General features: G+C 40.1%; 1 protein-coding gene across 1 annotated transcript in view; it reads right to left on the reverse strand.

Moving 5' to 3' along the window:
- Window positions 1-838: 838 nt before the first annotated feature.
- The window catches only part of LOC137162209 (collagen alpha-4(VI) chain-like), an 82,764-nt gene continuing 62,011 nt past the window's right edge, over window positions 839-21,591 (reverse strand). Inside the window, 11 exon segments of the mRNA XM_067561794.1 lie at window positions 839-1,789; window positions 2,026-2,119; window positions 3,612-4,283; window positions 4,945-5,035; window positions 10,834-11,327; window positions 11,423-11,434; window positions 13,868-13,904; window positions 15,601-15,636; window positions 19,854-19,916; window positions 20,267-20,329; window positions 20,445-20,480. Of these exon segments, the coding sequence (XP_067417895.1) occupies window positions 1,381-1,789; window positions 2,026-2,119; window positions 3,612-4,283; window positions 4,945-5,035; window positions 10,834-11,327; window positions 11,423-11,434; window positions 13,868-13,904; window positions 15,601-15,636; window positions 19,854-19,916; window positions 20,267-20,329; window positions 20,445-20,480 (2,007 nt within the window). The 3' untranslated portion in view covers window positions 839-1,380.

Raw genomic sequence — 21,591 nt, forward strand, 5'->3', positions numbered from 1 at the left:
TTATAAAATGGCTATAAAACAGTTATGCCTGGGCTATAGTTATCAGGCAAATCATGTTAGCATGAACTGTGCCTTAAACTATATAAAATCTGTTCCTGTTTTACCTTATTGTAGATGTGGTTGGTAACATCGCTTTATGAATACCTCTTCCTTCCAGCAAACCACATTGAAGGTCATACGTTGCAGGAAAAATTAGTTTCAACATCCATGAAAGTCTCTGGTCCAATTTCAGTGGTGATGTAAAGTTATATCGGGTATATGCTGGTCAGAAAATAGGCATAAATTGTGTAACCTGCAACAATTTGGTATGCAGTGGGACAGATTCTGATCTCATTTACACCAGTTTAAATTCAGAGTCACTCAGCTGAAGCCAATGGAGTGACTCCAATTTTTCACAAGTTTATGAAATCAGAAACTGACACAGAAGGAAAGCCAGGTATCAGGAAAAGCAAATAACAACAAGATGTAAAATAGTGTGGGATGATGACTTCATCTTATACTCTCCATCCTACCCTTCTTATTCTTCAGCATGGATATGCTGAATAGCAAATCAGTGCCAGTTACTGCTCTTTACAGCTGGGGATCCCAAATCGTGGTAAGCATGTTGTGCAGTGAATTGATGGAACATTTTTTTTAAGTAGATGGTAAGTAAACCAGTAAAGTTTGGGAACTACTGGATTATACCATCTTCTGAGCAGTTTATATCATGGTTCACACCATCAAAGAATTAACCTAAGAACCATCAGTTGCAGCTTGTAAGTTATATTTTATTTGCATTGCAGCAGCAGATCAACGCACAAACCCGCCCCCATACTCATGCATCCTCCCCACCCGTCCCACCTACATGCATCTGCCCTTTGTTAACACGAATTTTATTGGTTTATAGATTCAAAAAAAGTTACTACATTAAACATTGGTAATCCTATGGAATTATTGTGACAGAATATATCTAGCAACCAGATCTTTAACTTTCAACCTATTGTATCATATAAAAGAAAATCTGTAATGAAATGTACACAGCTAGGAGGCAAGTGAAAGGAAGTTATCACTGGCAAGGTATAATTAGCATCTGTTTGGAGGGGGGAAAGAATGTACAAGGATGGGCTGTAATGGAATCACAGATGTACTGTCCTCCATGCTAAGGCCTGTCATCCCAGGAAAGGTTAGTGTTCAGAAGAGGAGGTCCTGTTGACTCACTAATAATGGTGCAACTTGCTGAGAGTGTCACTATCCTAGCAAAATTTGAGGACTCAGTTTAATTTGGACTAACAAGCACTAGTTACCTGTTTGTTTTTTAAATAGAACCACAACTTTATTTCTATAATAAGAAGTCCTAAATCAAAGTTAAAGACCAAAGGATAGCACCAGTTCTGCCCTCTGTCACACACATGGAAATCCTACAAACCAAATTAGGCTGTATTGCATTTGTATGGCCAACAGCAAGCGTAAGAAGCCAGGGAACTGAATAAATACTATGAGTCTGATCCAAAGCCCATTGCAAGTAACATCAGTCTTTCCACTGACTTCAAAGGGCTTTGGATCAGAACCTAGAAACCATATCATAGTCCGCAGTAAATTTTCTTCATTCCTCTCTTGGGATTCTCCATATTCCTCTAGCTTGCACTCTTCAGCATTGTCCTCTGTGAAATACTCATTCTCCTTGGAATCATATTTTGCTTCCTGTCAGACATCTACATGTTCCTGAGTGGTTTCTGTAATTTCTTCTGTTACTCTGCTTCCTGTTGGCTCTGCTTCTTCCAAACTCCCACCAAATTCAGGGAACGGTATCCTGTAGGGGAAAAAAAACTCTTTTTAGCAATAGTTTGTATGTGAAAAAGATGTACAAGGCTCATTCACTCAAGTTATTGCTAACAGAGAACTTTGGGCCTGATCTTGTTTCCATGAAAGCTAATGTGAATTTTGCCATTGCCTTCAAGGGGGCAGGTCCTTTATTTTGGGAACAGGCTGTACATATGCAGTTGTACTCCACACACCATGGATACAATTCAGATAGAGTTACACTACCTTTCCAGAATAGCTACTTGCTATTGTGCATCTCCTCGATGTAAGGTTTCACACTCTTCTTGCAGTTCTGAAGAAGGGTAACTGTTCATTCCACCTGTGGGAAGAGCACAAGTAGCTAAGCCTAAAAAATGCATGAAATTATTCTTGTGCATTCAAGTAAGCTACTCCCAAGAAATAAGCATAGCACAGCTAGAGAGACTGGCACCAAGAGACAAAACAAAAGGGAAATAAGTGCATAGAAAATAGCATTGGAGATCACCCATATAGCCTATCCAATAACAGAGGCTCAGGAGACTCCAGATTCACCCTTGTGTAGCTGTAACTTGTTCTCTAATATACAGAATATTTTTATAGAAGCTGGAGCTTTTATTAAACGTATTCCTGGTTTGGCTTGAAATCAATGACAGCTTCAAAATAATACTCAGTGCTTGCATATTGTTTATCTCAAAATGTTTATAAACATTAATGAATTATTCCTCATACATCTGTGAAAGTAGGGAAGTATTATCCCCACTTTACAGATGTGGGGAAAACTTAGATAGAGGGTGTGCTCCGCTGAGATGGAGGGTTCTTATTTTTAGATCTCCATGGTGAGAAAAGAGCAGCCAGACGAGGAAGTGCCCATACAGCAGTTTATTCACGCAGCACAAACTATGAGAGTTACAAATCTTAAGCTATTGTTATGACATCCAGGCTGCTAGGAGTACAAATCAGGGATCCAGGTGCTTACCAGTATGAGGGATGGGGAGGCCCATTCTCCACCCTATAAGCAAGTTGCAACTAGGAAGCCGACCCACCTGGGCATCCACTAGTACCTCGACGGATCCACAGAGAGCCTCTGGGCAGGGCGCACTTGGGGGCGGGGGTCCTAAAATACCCCCTCCCCCAATCCTAGCAATAAGCTCATTGGCTACATTTCAATCCCCTTGGGGATTTGGCCTTAACACTTGTTCTCTTTTTTATTGGCAGTTAGCTAGGGACCAATCCACTATAAGCTTCAGTCACTTGTTTACTGCTATAGCTAGCTCTTAGCTGGTTTAAACTGATTCTGCAGTCAGCCTACTTCTGCTTTCATCCCGAGGTTATGTCTAGGTCATTTTGGGCCTAGCTTTTGTTACTTATGCCAACTCAGGCCTAGCTGATACTGCCTCAGGCCTAGCCATTGCCATTTACGCTGCCCCCCACGTTACACAATTCTTCCGCGCCTTACAGAGGTTACATGATTTTCCAAAGGTCACAGAGGAAGTCAGTAGTAAACACAGAAATAAAACCTCCTCTTTAGGGAAGAGTGAAGTCAATGGGATTGCATTGTAAAAAAGTACCTCAGAATTTGGCCCAAGACATCGTTAGAATGTAATGTTGTTCTGTATTATAAGTATACCTATGGGCTTATCACCACAGTATCAGAATAGAGTCTACCATCTTTTGTATAATGAGCACGGTACTATCTAAAAGCTCAAATCCTTCTATTACTAGAAATTCTTATGCTTCTCATGACTGATGGTGAATGTGCTGATCCATCTATGTCTGCACAGCGTTTCTCATTGCTTCAATAATAGAAGTAAGTTGGATTGTGTGCTACTTACGTTTTAGGAGGTTTAGGAAGACCCGACTAAACTTCTGAGCATATTCCATTTCAGGTTGCAGAACCCTGCCCAACTGCACTAGATGCTGCTCTGCTGGGAAGCTCGAAAGCTCTGTCAGCTCACTGTTGGTAATGTCGTTTCCAAGTGCTAGGATGAACAGGATGAATCCTTGACACTTGGCTTGCAGTGAGATCTCTCTCAGTTTCTGTCTGTCCCAGGAACTCGTCTCACTTCCAAGTATTATAAATATGACCCTGAGTTGTCTCGGCCTGGGGGCTTTGAAAAATATATTGTCAATTGTCCACTGCAGAGCATGACCAATGGCAGATGGCCCTTCTAATTTGCGAACAGATTCTTGTATATGTCTCTTCATCAAATTTTTACTGCTGTACGTGATCAGATCAAACTCTCTGTTCACTGGGCTTGTGTTTCTGCTGGGGGTAAAGTTTCTAGGGGCCTGCTGCACCAGAGCCACCCTCGCGCCTTCATCCGATTCCCTCGGCTGTGAGGTGATAACAAAGTCATCGAGCATGGTACTCACAAAGTCTTTGGCTCTCTCAAACTCATCACTGTCGATGCTGCGAGAGCTGTCGATGATATAAGTGATGTCCATGTTCACCATAACAGGCAGGGGAACAGTCACTTCACAGTTTGTATCTGGTTTGCATTTATCTAGGCAGGAAGCATTGATCTGTAAGCTATTTTACTGTGTAACAAAAGCAATCACTTTAAAACTGAAGTAAGACTTTTTTTTTTCATTTAAAAAGTTTGTCCTAAAAATTATTTGACAGCTCTGATTAACTGGTCTGATAAGATACATTGACTGACTCCCTCTAAATTACGTTCTGAGATCTTATGGGAAATAACATAGGAGTGGTAACAGAAAATGGCCAAAATGTGTTGAAAAACTCATTTTTTTTTCTTCTTTCCTTGAAACCTAAACAAAATAAGATACTGGAACAAACTCTATTTTTTATCTCTGATTACTGTCCAACATTCCTAAATATATCTGTCAGTCAGCTCCCACTTCCCTCTCTCCTCCTTGAAATGTGGAAGTTATATTAAATGAACCTTCTTTCCCAGAAGCATAATTCTATTTTGAATAACTTCCACTATAAGAACAATGCCAATTTATATAATTTCTTTCACAAGAACCACAAAGGGGAGAATTAAACAGCATTCTTATTTTCAGCACTAATTCTGACCATCTATGTTGGCTAGAAAATGACTGCATTGATATCTGTAGGATTTGTTGTTGTGAAGGTAAGTGCACGGATATAAACTACAAGCACAGCTAGCACTGAGTTTTGTTAAGTAAAATGAGCACCCTTACCATAGCAGAGTATGCAATCTGTGATGCTTTCCAAGCGCTCATCCTGCTGTCTTTCCCAAATAAGCAGTTGAAATCTTCTAGTGTCATCCATCTGTTTTAAAGCAAACACATAAGTAGTTTAAACAAGAAGAACTGCACTCAAAGAATAGACCACTTTTCTTGACTGCTAATGATATTTCTCTGCTGAAACAAGCTCCATCCATAACTCAATAGGTTTATCTTATAACAGTGAACAGACACAAGTGAGAAATTGCAAGACTTTTTGGGTGCCATGTCAGTTGCCCAAGATTGTCTCATGAGTCACTGCAGCTGCTGTGCATAATTAGGACACTTAACATGTGGAGAAGACAAAACAGTCAGAATGGAAGAAAAATTAGCAAAAAATAACAAATAAAAATCAACCCCCACTCTGACAAAGTAAAATTGAAATAAAACTTTATATAAATACTGCATCCAAATAGGAAGGCCTTGTAGTCTAGGTGTTGTATTAGGATTTGAGATCAGGTTTCTTTTCTGGCTCTGCCACAGCCATCCTATGTGACCTGGGCAAGTTGCTAAACTTCTCTGTGCTAAGTTCCTATCTGCAAAAGGGAGAGAATAGTGCTTCCTTTCTCCAACCTTTTGTCTGCCTTGTCTATTTAGATTGTAAGATCTTTAGGGCAGGGTCTGACTTTTTACTCTGTGTTTGCACAGCAGTGGGCACAATGGGCTCCAGATCTTGGTTGTGACTACTAGGTGCTACTACAAACAAACAATGTAAACACCACAGAACCTAATACCATACTAACATGTGGAGAACTGGAAGAATTCTTCCGCTGTCTCCACCTCAAAAAATTATTTCACAACAATGAAGAGACCACTCACAATTGCCACATCCCCACTGAAAACGATAAGAAAAAAGAGCCATATGACTGGATACCAGAGAGCAGACAAAAACACACTCTTGATCATTACAGTCATTGCTTCAGGAAAAAAATTGACTCCAAAATCCTTAAACATTCACCATAATCTCAGCCATATAGTCCTGAACAGCCATATAGTCCTGAAATCTAAGCACAAGATAGTGATCAAACCAGCAAACAAAGGATGCGCCATTGTAGTCCTCAACACAGAGCCATGCGCAGGAATTTAAATTCCAGCGCTTTTGGAGGAACACTGCACATGCCCTCCCACCAATGACTACATTAATGAGTCCAACTGACAACTCTCCTACACCACTTATTATAAAGAACTCAGAGAAGACCCCACACTACAATTTACTCAGGAACTTAAGGATACCATCAAATCTTTCCCCAAACAACTCCAAAAGAAACTCCACAAACTCATCCCCTACAAACCCACCCCAGCGACCTACTATATGATTCCCAAAATACACAAACAAGGGAACCAAGGCAGACCCATCATATCTGGCCACAGCACTCTCACTGAAGGAATATTGGGACTCATAGAAACCATCCTCAAACCACTCACCACACAAAGGGCCAGTTTGCTCCAGGACACAACTGACTTCCTCCACAAACTCTGCAATATTAACAACCTTGCCCAGAACACAATCCTCGCCACCACGGATGTCACTTCCGTATACACCAACAACCCTCACAATGATGGCATAGCTACCTGCCTTACATATATACAAGACAATGGACAACCCTCAGATATCCACTCCAAACACATCATCAAACTCATCCATTTCATTCTCACCCATCCAGTTTCCTAGTCATTCAGTTCTGACAGATCCCTTTGTAACTCTACACAATCTGCTTTGGACTTAACTATCTTGAGTAATTTTATATCATCTGTAAATGTTGCCATCTTACAGTTTACCCCTTTTTTTCAGATCATTTATGAATATGTTGAATAGCACTGGTCCAAGTCTCTGAAAATCCAAGTACACTATATCCACTGGATCAACCTTGACTACATGTTTGTTGACCGGCTCAAAGAATTCTAATAGATTGGTAAGGCATGATTTCTCTTTACAAATGCCATGTTAATCTTCCCCAGCAAATCTTGTTCATTTATGTGTCTGCTAATTCTGTTCTTTACTATTGTTTCAACCAATTTGCCTGGTACCAAAGTCAGGTTTAATGGCTTGTAATTGCCAGGATTACTTCCGGAGGTTTTTTTTTAAAATTGGTGTCACATTAGCTACCCTCCACTCATCTGATATAGAAGCTGATTTAAATGATAGGTTGCACACCACAGATTGAACATAAACCCTGGATTTATGGCTTCTCATAACAATCGGTAACCCACTAACCCCCTCTTTTTGTCCCACAACAGCAGAGAGATTAACAGGCCACTCTACCTTGAATTGTCCCTTACAATATGTGCTAACTACTTATGCTAAACAATCAGTTCCACCTTCCATTTTGCTGTGATGCTGGGGTATCTTTCCTGGGCCTGAAGAAGAGCTGTGTGGCTCAAAAGCTCGTCTCTCTCACGAGCAGAAGTTGGTCCAATAAAATACATTACCTCACCCACTTTGTGTCTCTAATATCCAAATTAGGCATGTAATGGAACATGACGAAACTAACTGCTATATAATTTAAATCCATGTTGTCAGGGGCTACTAGATAGAGGTTCTGCGTGGTCTCTCATTGGGAAGCCATAGTTCTACTCTGCCTCTGAACTATATCTTTAAAGATGGGTCTCATCATCTAAAGAATCATCATCAATAGGAATCTCAAAGTTGTTCTTGGCCAGCAGGCTAACAATAGCCTTTGTTCTTTGCCTTGCAGATGGGCTTTATGGAGGCAAGGCAGGGCAGGCCTTCCATGTGGGCTCTCATTGTGACAAATGCTTTTACTAACATGAGAGAAAGGATAACATTGCTCCTAGGGAAAACAGACCTTTAGCTTAGCACAACTGACCAACTGAGGAAGACCCATCTTGCCCAGTAGAAGCTTTGGTCACACAAATGATTGAGGAGACTGAGTAACCCCTTAACAATCCTGCAATTTCATTGTTCATTCAGGCCTATTCAAGCATAATGTAAGTAAAAACACTGAGAAATAAATCGGGACATGCAATATCTTCCTATGTTATGAAATTTACCACCCCAAATGGTAGTTTGGGCTGTAAAACTTTTGGGGGAATATTTATTAGCGCTTAATTTCCAACCAATGCATATGCCACACACAAATTTAATTCAACTTTCATTTGAGTTATTTCTGTAGAGAATGGCCTTAGAGATTCATTAATGGGTAGAGGCTAAGGAAGATAAAATGTAGGTTTTTCCAACATTTGGAAAACACAGAACTTCAGAGCAAATACCTTGTCTTTCCCTCAGCCCAGTGGTTGCATTCACCACACTTCTGGGCTAATCAGGCTACTTGTACTCTGTTTTACTTTTCCTTAGTAAATTCACAAATTGTTTGAACTTTCATTTTCTTCCCTGGAGGGTTCCTGACATTTCTTGAATTTGCAACCCAGGGAATAAAGAACAAGACTGAAATGTAGACAATAAATTAGAGTAAATTTGAGGCTTCCCAATAGTCTTATTTTGTTAGAACATACAGAACTGTAATCCTTTCTCTTGGGAAAGCATTTGTTACAGCAAGAATAAAATACGTGGGTCTGAAATATGTTTTTCTTTAGCTTGCCAGTGTCAGCATCCACTGTGGTGGTCAGATATGTCTTTTTCTCACCCTTTTGATTTTAATGGGTTATAGTTTAACAATGGAAAATAGAATCTAATCTTTAACTTCTTGATGGTAAAATTCCTTGAGGAGCTGGCGGTAATAGGGATTTCCTTGTAAAATGTACGGTGAACACATTTAATGTGGTGTTCATTAAGAAAATTTTATCACTGTAGTTATTTGATGTTGTTAACTTCACTTACAGTGCTTGGATACATGAGCTGCTAATGCCGGAAGGAAGATATCTACACTTGTGACTTTTTTCCCTTGCATAAATTGAGACAGTGGGATAAACCCTAAGTCTTTATTTTGAATCTATATTTTATTTATCAATTTTATTTTGAATCTGTATTTATGACACCAATGGGAGTTATGCTTGAGTAAAGAATGCAGGATTTGGCCCTATGCATTATAGTTGAGAGGAAAGAGAAAGAGCAGCCCTAGTTAAAGATATTTTCTAATTACTGCAAATAGATGATTTATTCTACTCAGGTTCTTATGCCACATGTATTTCTGAGCATTAATTGGTTGTATTGGAAATTTTCACTTTGCAGCTCTCCATTGGGGCCAGAGCAATTTGACAGTTACAATACTTGAGCCAGTATTGGGAATCTATAGACTAGAAACAAATCTCAGGTTATCCTGTTTATTTTTATATCAGTGTAATCCAAAAGAAAATTGATAAAGACACAAGGCCTATTCTCCTCTTAGGGGCTGCCCTGGTGCAACTGCAGAATTTGGTCCATTTCATTAAAAATTTTCCTCTACTCTGAAAAGTGATTTATATAACATCATCATCTTCATCAACAGATATGCTGCTTGTGTGAGTCATGATCTGCTTACGTTAGTGACTTAAAATACAGTCCTGCTTGTTGCTCCTATTTGCTCTGCAAATCAGCCAAGGAAATCAGCTGGATTCTATTCTTTATTGCACATAATCAATAGTTATTTAACTGAGTTCCAATCAGTCAATTTTTTAATCTGGCTGATGGAAATGAGGTTGTGCACATTTCTGTCACTATGTGTCTGACTGTAATTTGAAGATAATCAGCTTGGCTTAGATGTAATTGTGACAGATATTGCAACCCCATGCATTATTTTTGGAGACCATATTTTATTAAGTTTATGTATCAACATGGGCCATGGACTGTATGCAACTTCAAGGGGGAGGATTATCACTCCTCCAGGAACTAAAAACAGGGGTGACAGAGATTAAGGTGAATCCTTAGGCTGCAATCACCTCCACCCCCAGAGATGTACCATGTCCTAAGGAGGCTTACATGTACCAGTTCAAAGTGGGTTTTCGAGAGATCAACAGGCAAAGAAAAGGTTTTTTATGAGGATTTAAACTGACTCAGGGCCTTCTTTCTGATTCAGCAAATGGACAAGACCTTCTCTCCAAGGGCCCCAAGCCTTGTGGAAAGATTGGAAAGATTAAGATGTCTGTACACCAGTGCAAGGAGCCTGGGTAACAAAATGGAGGAACTAGAATTACTGGTGCAGGAAGTGAAATCAGATATTATAGAGATAATGGAAACATGGCGGAATAGTAGTCATGACTGGAATACAGGTATTAAAAGAGTATGTGGTGTTCAGGAAAGACAGAAAGAATGGTAAAGGTGGTGGAGTAACTTTAAACAACCCACGTAATTTGTTGCCGTTAAGGTTGGTAGTATATGGTATGCAATATTTATTTTTGTATTTACTGTCCTTCAGTGAGTCTAAAATCATATTTTAAGACAAAAGTTTTCTTCTCTGTTATAGCTAATGGCAATGCTTTATAAAAAGGTTTTACTGAATTTTTTGGGGGGGAAATAGAGTGGTTTGTCTGAAGTCTTCTGCAATTGAATTCTCCAGAACACATGGCCCACAAGGTTTGTACATAAATCAATCTGTATGTGTTCCCAGACACATGCTTACCAAATGTCAACATTAGAATGGAACATTCTGGGAAGCAGCAAGTGAAATGAACATGGTGGGATCTGGATTTACATCATGGCAGACAATTCACTTGCAGAAAAGTTATTTGTTTAGTATTCATTGTAATGAAAAAAAAATCAGGATTTAATTTTATTTCAACTGTCATTAAAATATTCCCTTCCTAAAAGGTGTAATGATCTAAACCTTTCTTTTATAAGTTATTAGCTTGAGAGCATCAATTTACTCATGTACTAACAAAGCAACTTTCAATCAAATGTATGATCATTTCTCACTGAGATTTTTCTTTTTCTGTAAGCAGCCTGTTTACCGAAAAGGCATGTCTGACATCAGGCACTTCATTGAAGGCAATAACCACAGGAATGATATCCAGGGCACTGAACTCCAGCACCGCTGTGTTGATGGAGGTAGCATCCTGTGATGGGCCATTGGTGAAAAATATGGCAACTTTTCTTACGAGATGACCCGGACGAACCCGCTTGAACACATTCTTTGCAATGAATCTCATGGCTGCTCCAAGATTGCGTCTGCCTGAGGACCTCTCCAGTTGTATTTTCTGGACTGCTTCCAGCAGCAAGTTATTCCGCTGGAAATCTGAGAATCTGATGAGGTAATTTGTGTTGGTATTGTATGAAACGATGGAGATGCGAGCACCAGTCGGACAGCTGCTTTCACTGAGCTCGATGACCCGCAGCAAAGAGATCACATTATCCCTCATTCTTTCAAATGCTACTGGGGTAACATCTTCAGACATATCGAAGGCGAACACCAGTTCAGTTGGATATACTGGACACTTGGCGGTACCTTGAAACAAATATACTGTGTGAAAGGATATCTACAAACCAATGTTGTCATTGTTTCTACAATCTAAGTAAGAAATAGAGTATAGAGCTATTTACCTGATAAGCAAGCTAGAAGAGAGAGATGGGGGAGGAGGGGAAAAAAAAGAGAATTACTTTCTTTTACAGTTACCTTGATTAGATTGTATCCATTCATACAGTGGCATGAAATTACTATAAGGTGGCTGCACAACTGGTTGAAGGACCATACTCAAAGAGTACTTATCAGTGGTTTTCTGATTTCAGATTAGGAGGGCATCTCTAGTGGCAACCCACAAGGGTCAGTTCTGGGTCCAGAGCTATTCAATATTTTCATTATAACTTGGAGTAATAACTTGGAGAGTATCCTTATAAATTCTATACAAGTTACCAATCTGGGAGGGGTTGCAAGCCCTTTGGAAGACAGGTTTTAAATTCAAAGTGACCTTGACAAAGTGGAGAATTGGTCTGAATTCAACAAGATGAAATTCAATAAAGACAAGTGCAAAGTATTTCAGTTAGGAAAAAAAATCAAATGCATAACACAAAATGGGGAATAACTATTCTGCGTGGTACTGCTGCTGAAAACAATCTAAAGGTTATAGTGGACTACAGACTGAATGAGTTATCAATGTAATGCAACTGCAATATGATTCTGGAGCGTATTAACAGGAGTGTTGTATGTGAGACACAGGAGGTAATTGACACTTTATTTGGCAGTGTTGAGGCCCCAGTTGGAGTACTGTGTCCAGTTCTGGGTGCCACAATTTAGGTAAGTTATGGACAAATTGGAAAGAGTCTAGAGAAGAGCAACAAAAATGATAAAAGGTTTAGAAAACCTGCCCAATGAGGAAAAGTTAAAAAAACGGGCCATGTTTAGTCCTGAGAAAAGAAGACAGAGGGGACCTGAGAACAGTCTTCCAATATGTTAAGGGCTGTTATAAAGAGGAACAGCGATCAATTGTTCTCCATGTCCACTGAAGATAGGACAAGAAGTAATGGGCTTAATCTGCAACAAGGGAGATTTAGGTTAGACATCAGGAAAAATTTTCTATCTATAAGGGTAGTTAAGCTCTAGAATAGGCTTCCAAGGGTGGTCGCGGAGTCCCCATCATTGGAAGCTTTTAAAAACAAGCTGGACAAGCTGGTCGGGGATGCTCTAGGTTTGCCTGGTCCTGCCATAGCACAGGGGGTTGAACTTGATGACTTGTCGAGGTCCCTTCCAGCCCTACGTTTCTGTGATTCTATGTCATATGCTTGCTTTGAATAAACAGCCTGATTCAAAGCTGACTGAAAATTTGGATGAGACTCAGGATCTATATTATCATTTGCTTCTGTCACCAAGAGGAAAATTGTACCGTCTCCTATCCACTGGTGCAGAGGACCCTACTGCAGCCAAACTGGTGTACTTCTGCTGGGTAGAATTTAAGGAGGCCATGCTTGGGGTGTTTACCTCCTGCATGGCCTGGAGCCCAGAGGTGAGGAGCTCTGTGTGCTCTCTTGCACAGGAACAGGCTGGGATGGGATGAAGACTCCACAGCTGAGGGGCACGTGACAGCAAAGTGCTTTCCCCTCTCCAGCACAGCGTTCCCCAGTACCTAAATGAGTTACTTGGGTAAGGTGCTCGGGAGACCATTTTAGCCCAAATGAGAAAGGCATGAAGAGGACGGAAATATTAATGGGAGACTATGTGCTATCAAGCCAGTACAGCTTGCAAAGTCAAAAGTTCAGCCCCAGTAGAGGGGTGATAACCTGCCACCAAAAGGCTCATTATAACACAAGCATAAGAGTGGCTGCCAGTGAGAGAGGGGGTTTTGTTTGGTTTTTTAAACAAAGGAAATGAATGTTGGGCTTGCAGATAAAGTTGGGTGGGACACAACATGTATATATTTTTCCTCTTTCAAAGTTGTAGTTTAAATGATCAGTTCTGTAGTTTTCCTTTTTCCCTGATGAGTTTGTTTGACAATGTTCTCAAATGTAAAACAGGTGGGCTGAAATCTACACTGACTGCATGTGTGTCTCATTTACAGTTTTTAAGATGAGTATAGTACATGCGGTACCCCTGGAGGCTAGCACGTTGTATTTATCCATGGAACCGGTACAGCCCAGGCAGTGGCAGTGCGAGATTGTCTGAACTGTCCATCAAGGTGAGCCAGCCTTTGCCCGGAAGGATGAATTCTATGGGGGAGATGGTAGCTTGGTCCCCACAGCCTATTCTGTCCTTGGCCTCTGTGCTGAGTCTGCCAACAAGGGTGCTCATTCCTGATGTCTGTAACAGTGGTTAATGATTCAGACACAGAAAAAGTAAACAGAGTACAAACTTATTTTGCATAAGCTGCTGGATAGTCACCAGTGGTAACAACTTTCAGACACTACCAACTTGTACCAGATTGATACCATCCACCTAGAGATTTCAAAGCCACATATCAGTTTGCAAGCCATTGAATTGCCCAGTATGTTACCATTTAAAAACTGTGGCTGCACAAATTACAACAGGAAAAAGGAAATAAGAAGTCCACTACTTACGGCAGCTTTTGCGTGTGAAATTAACAAGTTCACAAGGCTGTGGGGGGAAAAATAAAAAGATGGTTGAGGGCCAAGAGCCGGATCCAGCTCCCATTGGAAAATCTGTGGGACTCTTTCCATTGACTCCAATGGGAACTGGATCAAGTCCCAAGTCCTGAGCTCTTTTACACCCACATAAATCCAGAGTAGCATTACAATCAGCGCAGTTACTCAGCGTATTTGACAACAGGATCTTACTCTAACGCTATAGTTGAAGTTTCCTATAAATGTTTCATTGGCCACTTAATCTTTCTCAAACGTATGAAATAGATACATTCTGAACTGTTCATTTTGTATAATGTATCTGTACCTTAAGATCTATGAGCTCATGGGACAATCATTGACCGGGCCAATGAGGCTGGAGGAGTGAGGAGAGTGCTGGGGGCATCCTCCTCTTCAGGAATCCTGACCACCTCAGCAGGATTCTACAAGATGAGGAGAGCACTATTCTGTGAGAGGTGTATTTCTGCACCTTGGAAAAGGAGCAGCAGGTGCCCCCTAGTTAGCTCATGCTATTGACTGCTGAGTGACCTTGCCTGAGTTGGATGTACACCTTAGCTAACAGACTTGTACAGACCTGCAATATTCTGGACAAAGTTGATGGGATTAAGATAAAAATTATTGAATTAAATTTACTACCTTGAGGGTCTACTGTATTAAAAATGCAATTGTGTATGTGTTGTTGTGGAATTGTTTGTTAACTTCTCTAGGAGAGTGACTAATGTAATCTCTGGAAAGTATTAGGAACTTCAAAGGGCTTTTGGGGATAATGTGTGTGTGAAGTGGAGTTCCTAGAAAGTACTTGGAAAGAGGGAAGTGTAAAGACTGGCTTCCAAGGGGACAACTTGCACTTCCTTCCTTCCCAGAAGGAAGTCCACTTCCCATATATTGTCCCCAAAAGCCCTTTGAAGTTCCTAATACTTTCCAGAGATTACATGAGTCAGTCTCCTAGAGCAATGTTTCTCAATGACTGGTCATGGACCGGTGACAGTCCCTGAGATCTCCCTGACACATCTTACACACAGCTTAGGAAGGCAGCAAGCCGTTCCCTGGTATCAAAAAGGTTGAGAAACACTGTCCTAGAGAAGTTACATACAATTCCACAACAACACGTACACAATTGCATTTTTAATACAATAGACCCTCAAGGTAGTAAACATAATTCAATAATTGTTAACTTTATTTCATAAGATTTGTCCTGGATATTGGAGGCTATTGTCGGTCTGTCACAAACCCCACCTAGCTGGGGATATGCTGCTCAGGCCAGCACCTCTCTTAGATGCATTGAGAGATCCTGCCCTGCTGTTTACCCTAGAAAAGTATTCACTTGGGTAAAGGCTGCTTTTGCCCTCTTTCCTGAGCATACCCATGTAAGAGAGCAATGGCTGGCCCTCCTAAGTCCCTTTGAGGTTCTGTAAACTAGTTCAAATTACATAACCGAGAAAAGAGTTTTAATGTTTAAATTGTTTGCAAAACTTTTGCCTGGTTTAAATCCATATTCAAAATTTGTTTCTAAATCCTTGGTTATTTACTTCACACAGGGCTGTAACTGTTATACTGCAACAAGTACGTGAAGAGAGCTTTCCTTCAATGGCTAATAGCAAACTCTGTACAGTCAATGCTTTTAAATGGGAAAAACTGAAACCGTTAATTACATGTAGCATGCACTTAGGTTTAGAAATGAGATAACATACTGCCATGGTTATAGTGCCTTTTGGTCCTTTAGTGCCCTGGAACAAATTAAACAAAGGGTTAGAAAATCAGACTCTCATGCTAAAAGCAGGAACATATTTAATATATATCTAATGACGACTGAAAGGCCATAATAAAATTCAGGCATTTCTTTTTGGTGCACTTGTGCTGTTTTCTTTACAACTATTTAGGACTTTCCAATGTGATTGTCCAGAATACTTCCCAACATGGATTTCTGTAGACTGATTCACAATTGGGTGAAGACTTATACTGTGACCTACTTTCTCCAAACACTTTTTCCTGCATGTTACCTAAATTCAGCATTTGCTGCTGCTGTGAATTGTCATCATTCAGGATATTCATTTCCAAAGTTCTTGCTAGCAGAAAGTGTCATGGTTCAGATATATCTGCACATTCGACCCCTCTGAGTCTCTGAGGGTATGTTTTCACTGTCGCACCAGCAAGGAACGATGCAGTGGTATCGATTGAGCAGGTCTATGTAGACCTGTTCAGTCAATTGGAGAGCATTCTGTAGTTGACTCCGTTAAACTACCTCCCCGAAAGGAGTAAGGCAGCGTTGACAGGAGGGCATCTCCCATCAATGCAGCGCAGTGACGACACCGCGTTACGTAAATGTAAATATGCCAACAGGAGATACACAAGCTACATTATGTAGCTTGCATATCACCCGTCAACCGCCACTGCCTGTGGAGACCAAGCCTGAGGGCAACCCTGCCAGGTGACAGGCCTCTTGCCTTCACCTCTCTGGGATGGAATCCTTTTATTCTCCCCCTTTCAGACCTGGTGCCGGTGTACAGCACCCTGTGTATCAACCCTGATTGGTTAGCAGGCCCAACTGTATCTGGATGCCCTGCAAGACTCCTCTTGGAGACCTGTGACCAGTGTGTGAAATAGTGACCCAAACAGCCTTTTCAAAACAAAGTATTGTTTAATCTTATCAGTAGAAACACAGCATAATAAGAAAAAGGGTTTAACAGAACAGTCTGTATGCATCTATCTTACCTAAAGTGTAGGCAGGTCTCACCTATCCAAATATTCCTACCTCTAGGACTAGCTGGACAGTCTGCACCCAGCAGTCTCTGCCTCCTTTTCTCCTAATTTTCAGGGCCTTCTGTTTCTATGAACTCTAAAGTTTTTTGTTTCAGCATTCTGAATAGATTCCCCCCTCCTCTGTGTCAAGCCAGGAGTGTTGAACTCAGCATGGCAGAGGTAATCTTTAAAGTGATCAACACCTGCATTGTCCCTTTAAGTATCAGTGAATGTGTAGCTACCAGAAATGTTTGTCCTCTTTCCTGTCTATATGCAAAGTAACCCATGCCTAAATTTAACCTTAGTAATCAAATAGCAAACACCACAATAACAATAAAACTAGCCAATGGAAAATATAATATTCAGAAAATATTACAGGCAGCTCCCACAACCTTCACAGAGGGAACCCCACGTCCTGATTCCCCACAAGGATCCTGGTCCAGTGTGAGGCAACAGATTCCCATAAGGACAAAATAGGGAGGACTGATTGAAATAAAAGTGATTTAAATCACCAATTTTAATTATTATCTAAAATCCCCAAGGAGGAAACCTTAATTTAAATAATGGATTTTAATCTGGGTTTGCATTTGTACTTAGTTATTTTCTTTTAAAAAGGTTCATGTTGTTGGTTGGTAACCATTAAAAAATGTTGCTTTGCAACTCAGTTCAGCCTTTACACTAAATTTGATACTTCTCTTTCCTAAATAGGAGGATACACAATCTCTACACACATTTTTAAGCAATTATACAGATTAACATACATTTATTCAGATTCTTAATTTTTGCATTTTTTCTTATCTTCGAAAATGGTGACTGATCTAATTCTTAGTTCCGAAAAAAAGTTCATTCTTTCTTTAGGGAGGCAGTGTGAGGTAGTGGAGAGAGCACTAGGATTCAAGAAACCTGCTGTCATGCTGTCTGGATAAGGGAGGCCCCTGAGGTGTATTCAGGAGCTCCGATTACTCCTTTCTACACCAGTCTCGCGTTGGGGGTGTCATGCGGACTGGCTTGAGTGGGGGGGCATTTAGTATATTGGGTGACATCAGTATGGCAGAATCATAATAATCCATGTGGGATATGCCATGTCAGGTACTGTTAGGAAGGTTATAATGTGCTAAGTAAGATAATAATACTTATGTTCATGTGTGATATTTGAAATGGAAGTTATAGATGTATTTGAGATATCTGTATTTCAAACTGTTCTGCCTGGGCAAAACCCCAGATAGGAAGGCTGCAGAACAATGGCCTGCGTAATGGCCCATTAAGGCATTCCCAGGTGCAAGGGACCCTGAGGGAGAGGCCAGCATCACCACTGAGTCACCAGAACCTGCTTACGTGACCCTGGACTCCATTGCAGGCAGCCTACCTGATGAAGCATCAGGACTGTCCCATGTGACTATGGACCCCAGGCACACCAGAGGAGTCACCAGGATTGGCCCATGTGACTATGGACTCCATTTTGGGTCTTGTGACTGCCCACAGGCCGCATGGCCAGAGGAGGGGGTTTATAAGATCAAGCCAGAGAAACCATCTGGTCTTTGTTCCTGTCCAGCTGCAGACATACACCTATCTCTGGACCAATTCATCTTGCAACTGAACCGAAGGACCTAGACCCATCCAGGTACTGGATGTGAACCAGAGAGAACTACACAAGCCTGCAAATCCACATTTCTTCCAGAAACCTGAAGTATATGGACTTTTAATCATTTGTATATCTGTGATTTACTTTAACCCTTTAACATTTCTCTCATCGTTTCTTTCTTTCTTTGTACAATAAACCTTTAGTTTAGATACTAAAGGATTGGCTGCCAGCGTGGTATTTTAGGTAAGATCCAAACTTATATTGATCTGGTGCTGTGGCTGACCCTTTGGGGTCAGAGGGAACCTTTTAGCAAAGAGCAGAGAGTTTAAGTAACTGGTCTCTTTGCTGGACCTGGTGCTGATTTGGGAGCCTGGAGCTGAAATGCAGTAAAGGGGGCTGTGGGCATTTGTGAACTGGCTTCGTGATATCCAGCGCGGGGTAATCAGAAGCAGTTAGTGGCTGGTTGGGAAGCCAGGCTTCAGTGTCACCCACCAGCGTGGGGAGAATCTGCTCTCCTTTTGCAGCCTTCCCTGACCTTTGCATTATCAGTTGGCAACCCTGGGCATGGGTCGTATCACACCTGCATTCTATTCTTGGCTCAGCCACTGGTCCTGCTGGGTGACCTCCATGTATCAAGTCCCCCCATTTGTAAAATAGAGATAATGATGTTTACCTCCTTATAAAGTGTTTTGAGATACATGTAAGAGCTAGCTATTATTATTATTCTCATAGGTTGGTATAACCACTGACATGTTTACTGAGTTAATACATGGTTCATATTTTTACTTGGGATTTGTGTCAAACTGTATTTGGATGGAAATAGGAATTCTATTAAAATGTACAAAAACAGCACTGTTTTTATTTGTTAACTAAAACTATCTAATGTGTTGGGAACATAAGGAATAGAAGTACCTTTAACAAAACATATTTTGCATTTAAACTAATTGATTTATTAAACAAAGATGGCATTAAATTAGTAAGTGAATTCACAGATTGTTTTGGGTCATCACAGATCAGATTTTCAAAGGTATAGGTGCTTAAAGATGTAGAGTCACTTTTGAAAATCCCACTAGATACCTAAACAGATTATAATATTAATAAATAATTAAGCTCTTTACTGTCTCTAATAAAGTGTCTAACTCCCAATAAATAAATGATATTTTCACCCAATTGTGTACATAATTTAAAAAGCAGCATCCTTTAACTTTTTAAAATTTGAGGTGGGCTCATTGATGCAGTATTTCATGTATTTATTTAAATTATTTTAATAGACTATAGTAAACTTTGGGCATAACACAAGTTGTCATAATTTCAAATTTAATTTTAAACAGGTTTATTTTTTAAAAGAAAAATGTATTTAAGTTAAATAATCCAATTTGATTTAAAAAAAATTGTAATCAATTTTTATCTTCCCTGACAGAAAAGACTCCGTTAAACCCATGCAAGTCCACTGACTCCAGCAGGTTTTCCTGGATATAGTTGAAGGCAAGGTATATCTGTCTATGCATGCCTGATCAGTTAATTACATTTTATTGTAAGAAACACTGTCAAATGTGTCAATAATCCTAGATCATTAGGTTAATATTCATTTTTATTTATTTTTTTAAATTGTTAATGTGCTACCTGTGGTCCTTGTGGCCCTCGGTCCCCTGGATTTCCCTCTGAGCCTGGAAAGCCAGCATTACCCTAAAAATAGAAACTCAAGTCAAGTTTTCTGTTTCATTCAATGTTTATAAGGACAGACATGGAGGCAGATCCACAGCTGAGGAAAATCTGAACAGCTTCATTGAAGTCCAGTTGGGGAGACAGCTACTGCAGTTAAAATAAAGATGGAGTAGTATACAATACAGAAGAGCCCTCACAAGTAATAGAAATCAGTGAAGAACATTAATGACTGAGATCATCACACCCCTTAGACCTTGAAGCAATAAAGCAATGAGGATGATTTTCAATCCCTTTCTGATTAGGAGCCACTAAACTCTAGGAATCTTATTCACATGTACTTATCGGAAAGAGTAAGTGTTTATTATCCTCACACTTCTTCCTCGAATTCCTTTGGATCCTCTATCTCCTTGGCTGCCTGGATCACCATCTTCTCCCTATAATTTAAACAAAACCAGAATCTCTGTAGCAAAGGCTACCAAAAAAAAAAAAAAGACACACACAGTCCAAAGCAATATATACCAAAAGAAGGCAATATCCATTCTATTGTACCTGAGGACCAGGGTATCCTGGGAATCCAGATTCTCCCTGATATTGGGGGAAAAGAGAAACAGGCCTTAAATTTTTATTAACCTTTACACTGCTTCTTATTTGAAGAAACTTTTTTTTAAATCTAAAAACAATTTAAAGATTTCTTAGAGCTACAGCAGCCATTTCTCAGCCTCAGTTGTCCTCAAGTGACACCAGTCCATTCTACCCATTAAAAGCTACAGCAATTTAAGTATTTCTAACAGTTCTTATTTCTTTTCTAATTACTGTTTTATTAATTTTCTTTTCTTAGTGAAATAAAGTGGAATTCTCTTTTAGTGATCACAGTACTATAGTATATGGTTCTAATCTCACTTTCCAGGAGCAATTTCCTAATGGTACCAATGTATTGGCTCCTCCCTGATACAAATCACTGGGGGGCATTCAGTTTCAAAGGTTAGATCAGAAGTAGGGTTGTGTTGTTGTTTTTATGTTTTTCAAAGGAAGGGAATTATTGCATGCTATTTGGCTGCAGTTAAGAAATGTCATAGCTTTCATGAGTACCGGTCAGAGCTAAAGTACATCCTTCCCTGATACTAAAGTAACTGGTAGAATTGACTCTGTCTTTGTAAGATTGTCCCACGCATGTGTCTGATTTAGGAAGTTTACTCTTATGAATCTGGACATAATGATTGTTCTCCTTCAATAGATCCTTCTAACATGATGCTACCATAATATGATTTATTGCCATTTGCATGGAAGGCTTGTTTTTCTAGGACATTGCATTTAATAAAGTGTAAACTAGTTTGTGAATCTGTACAATTTATAGTAACTTTTGTAGATGACTATATTTAAGGTTGTTCTCTTTGCTGTTAGGAGGATCCCAATCTTTTTTTGGATTACATTCTGCCTCACCCTTAACCAGGCACAAAGTTGGGGAAAAGGGAAAACTGAAGCCTTGTATGGCCTACATAAGGTTCAGGCAGGACTGGCCAAGCTCACCTAATGATTAGGCAAATTGCTATCCATTTACTCCCCCAAAAAGGGTGGGAAAGTTTGGAGAGTGTATGGAGCCCTGGCTCCCTATGGAGCTCATTGCCACAGGAAGTTGTTGAGGTCAAGAATTGTTCAAAAAGGGAATGATATTTTACAATGGTAACAAGAATATCCA

The sequence above is a fragment of the Emydura macquarii genome, unplaced genomic scaffold (genome assembly GCF_026122565.2).
Source record: "Emydura macquarii macquarii isolate MOO-44397 ecotype Brisbane River unplaced genomic scaffold, CSIRO-AGI_Emac_v2 contig_2422, whole genome shotgun sequence".
Taxonomy (NCBI): domain Eukaryota; kingdom Metazoa; phylum Chordata; order Testudines; family Chelidae; genus Emydura; species Emydura macquarii.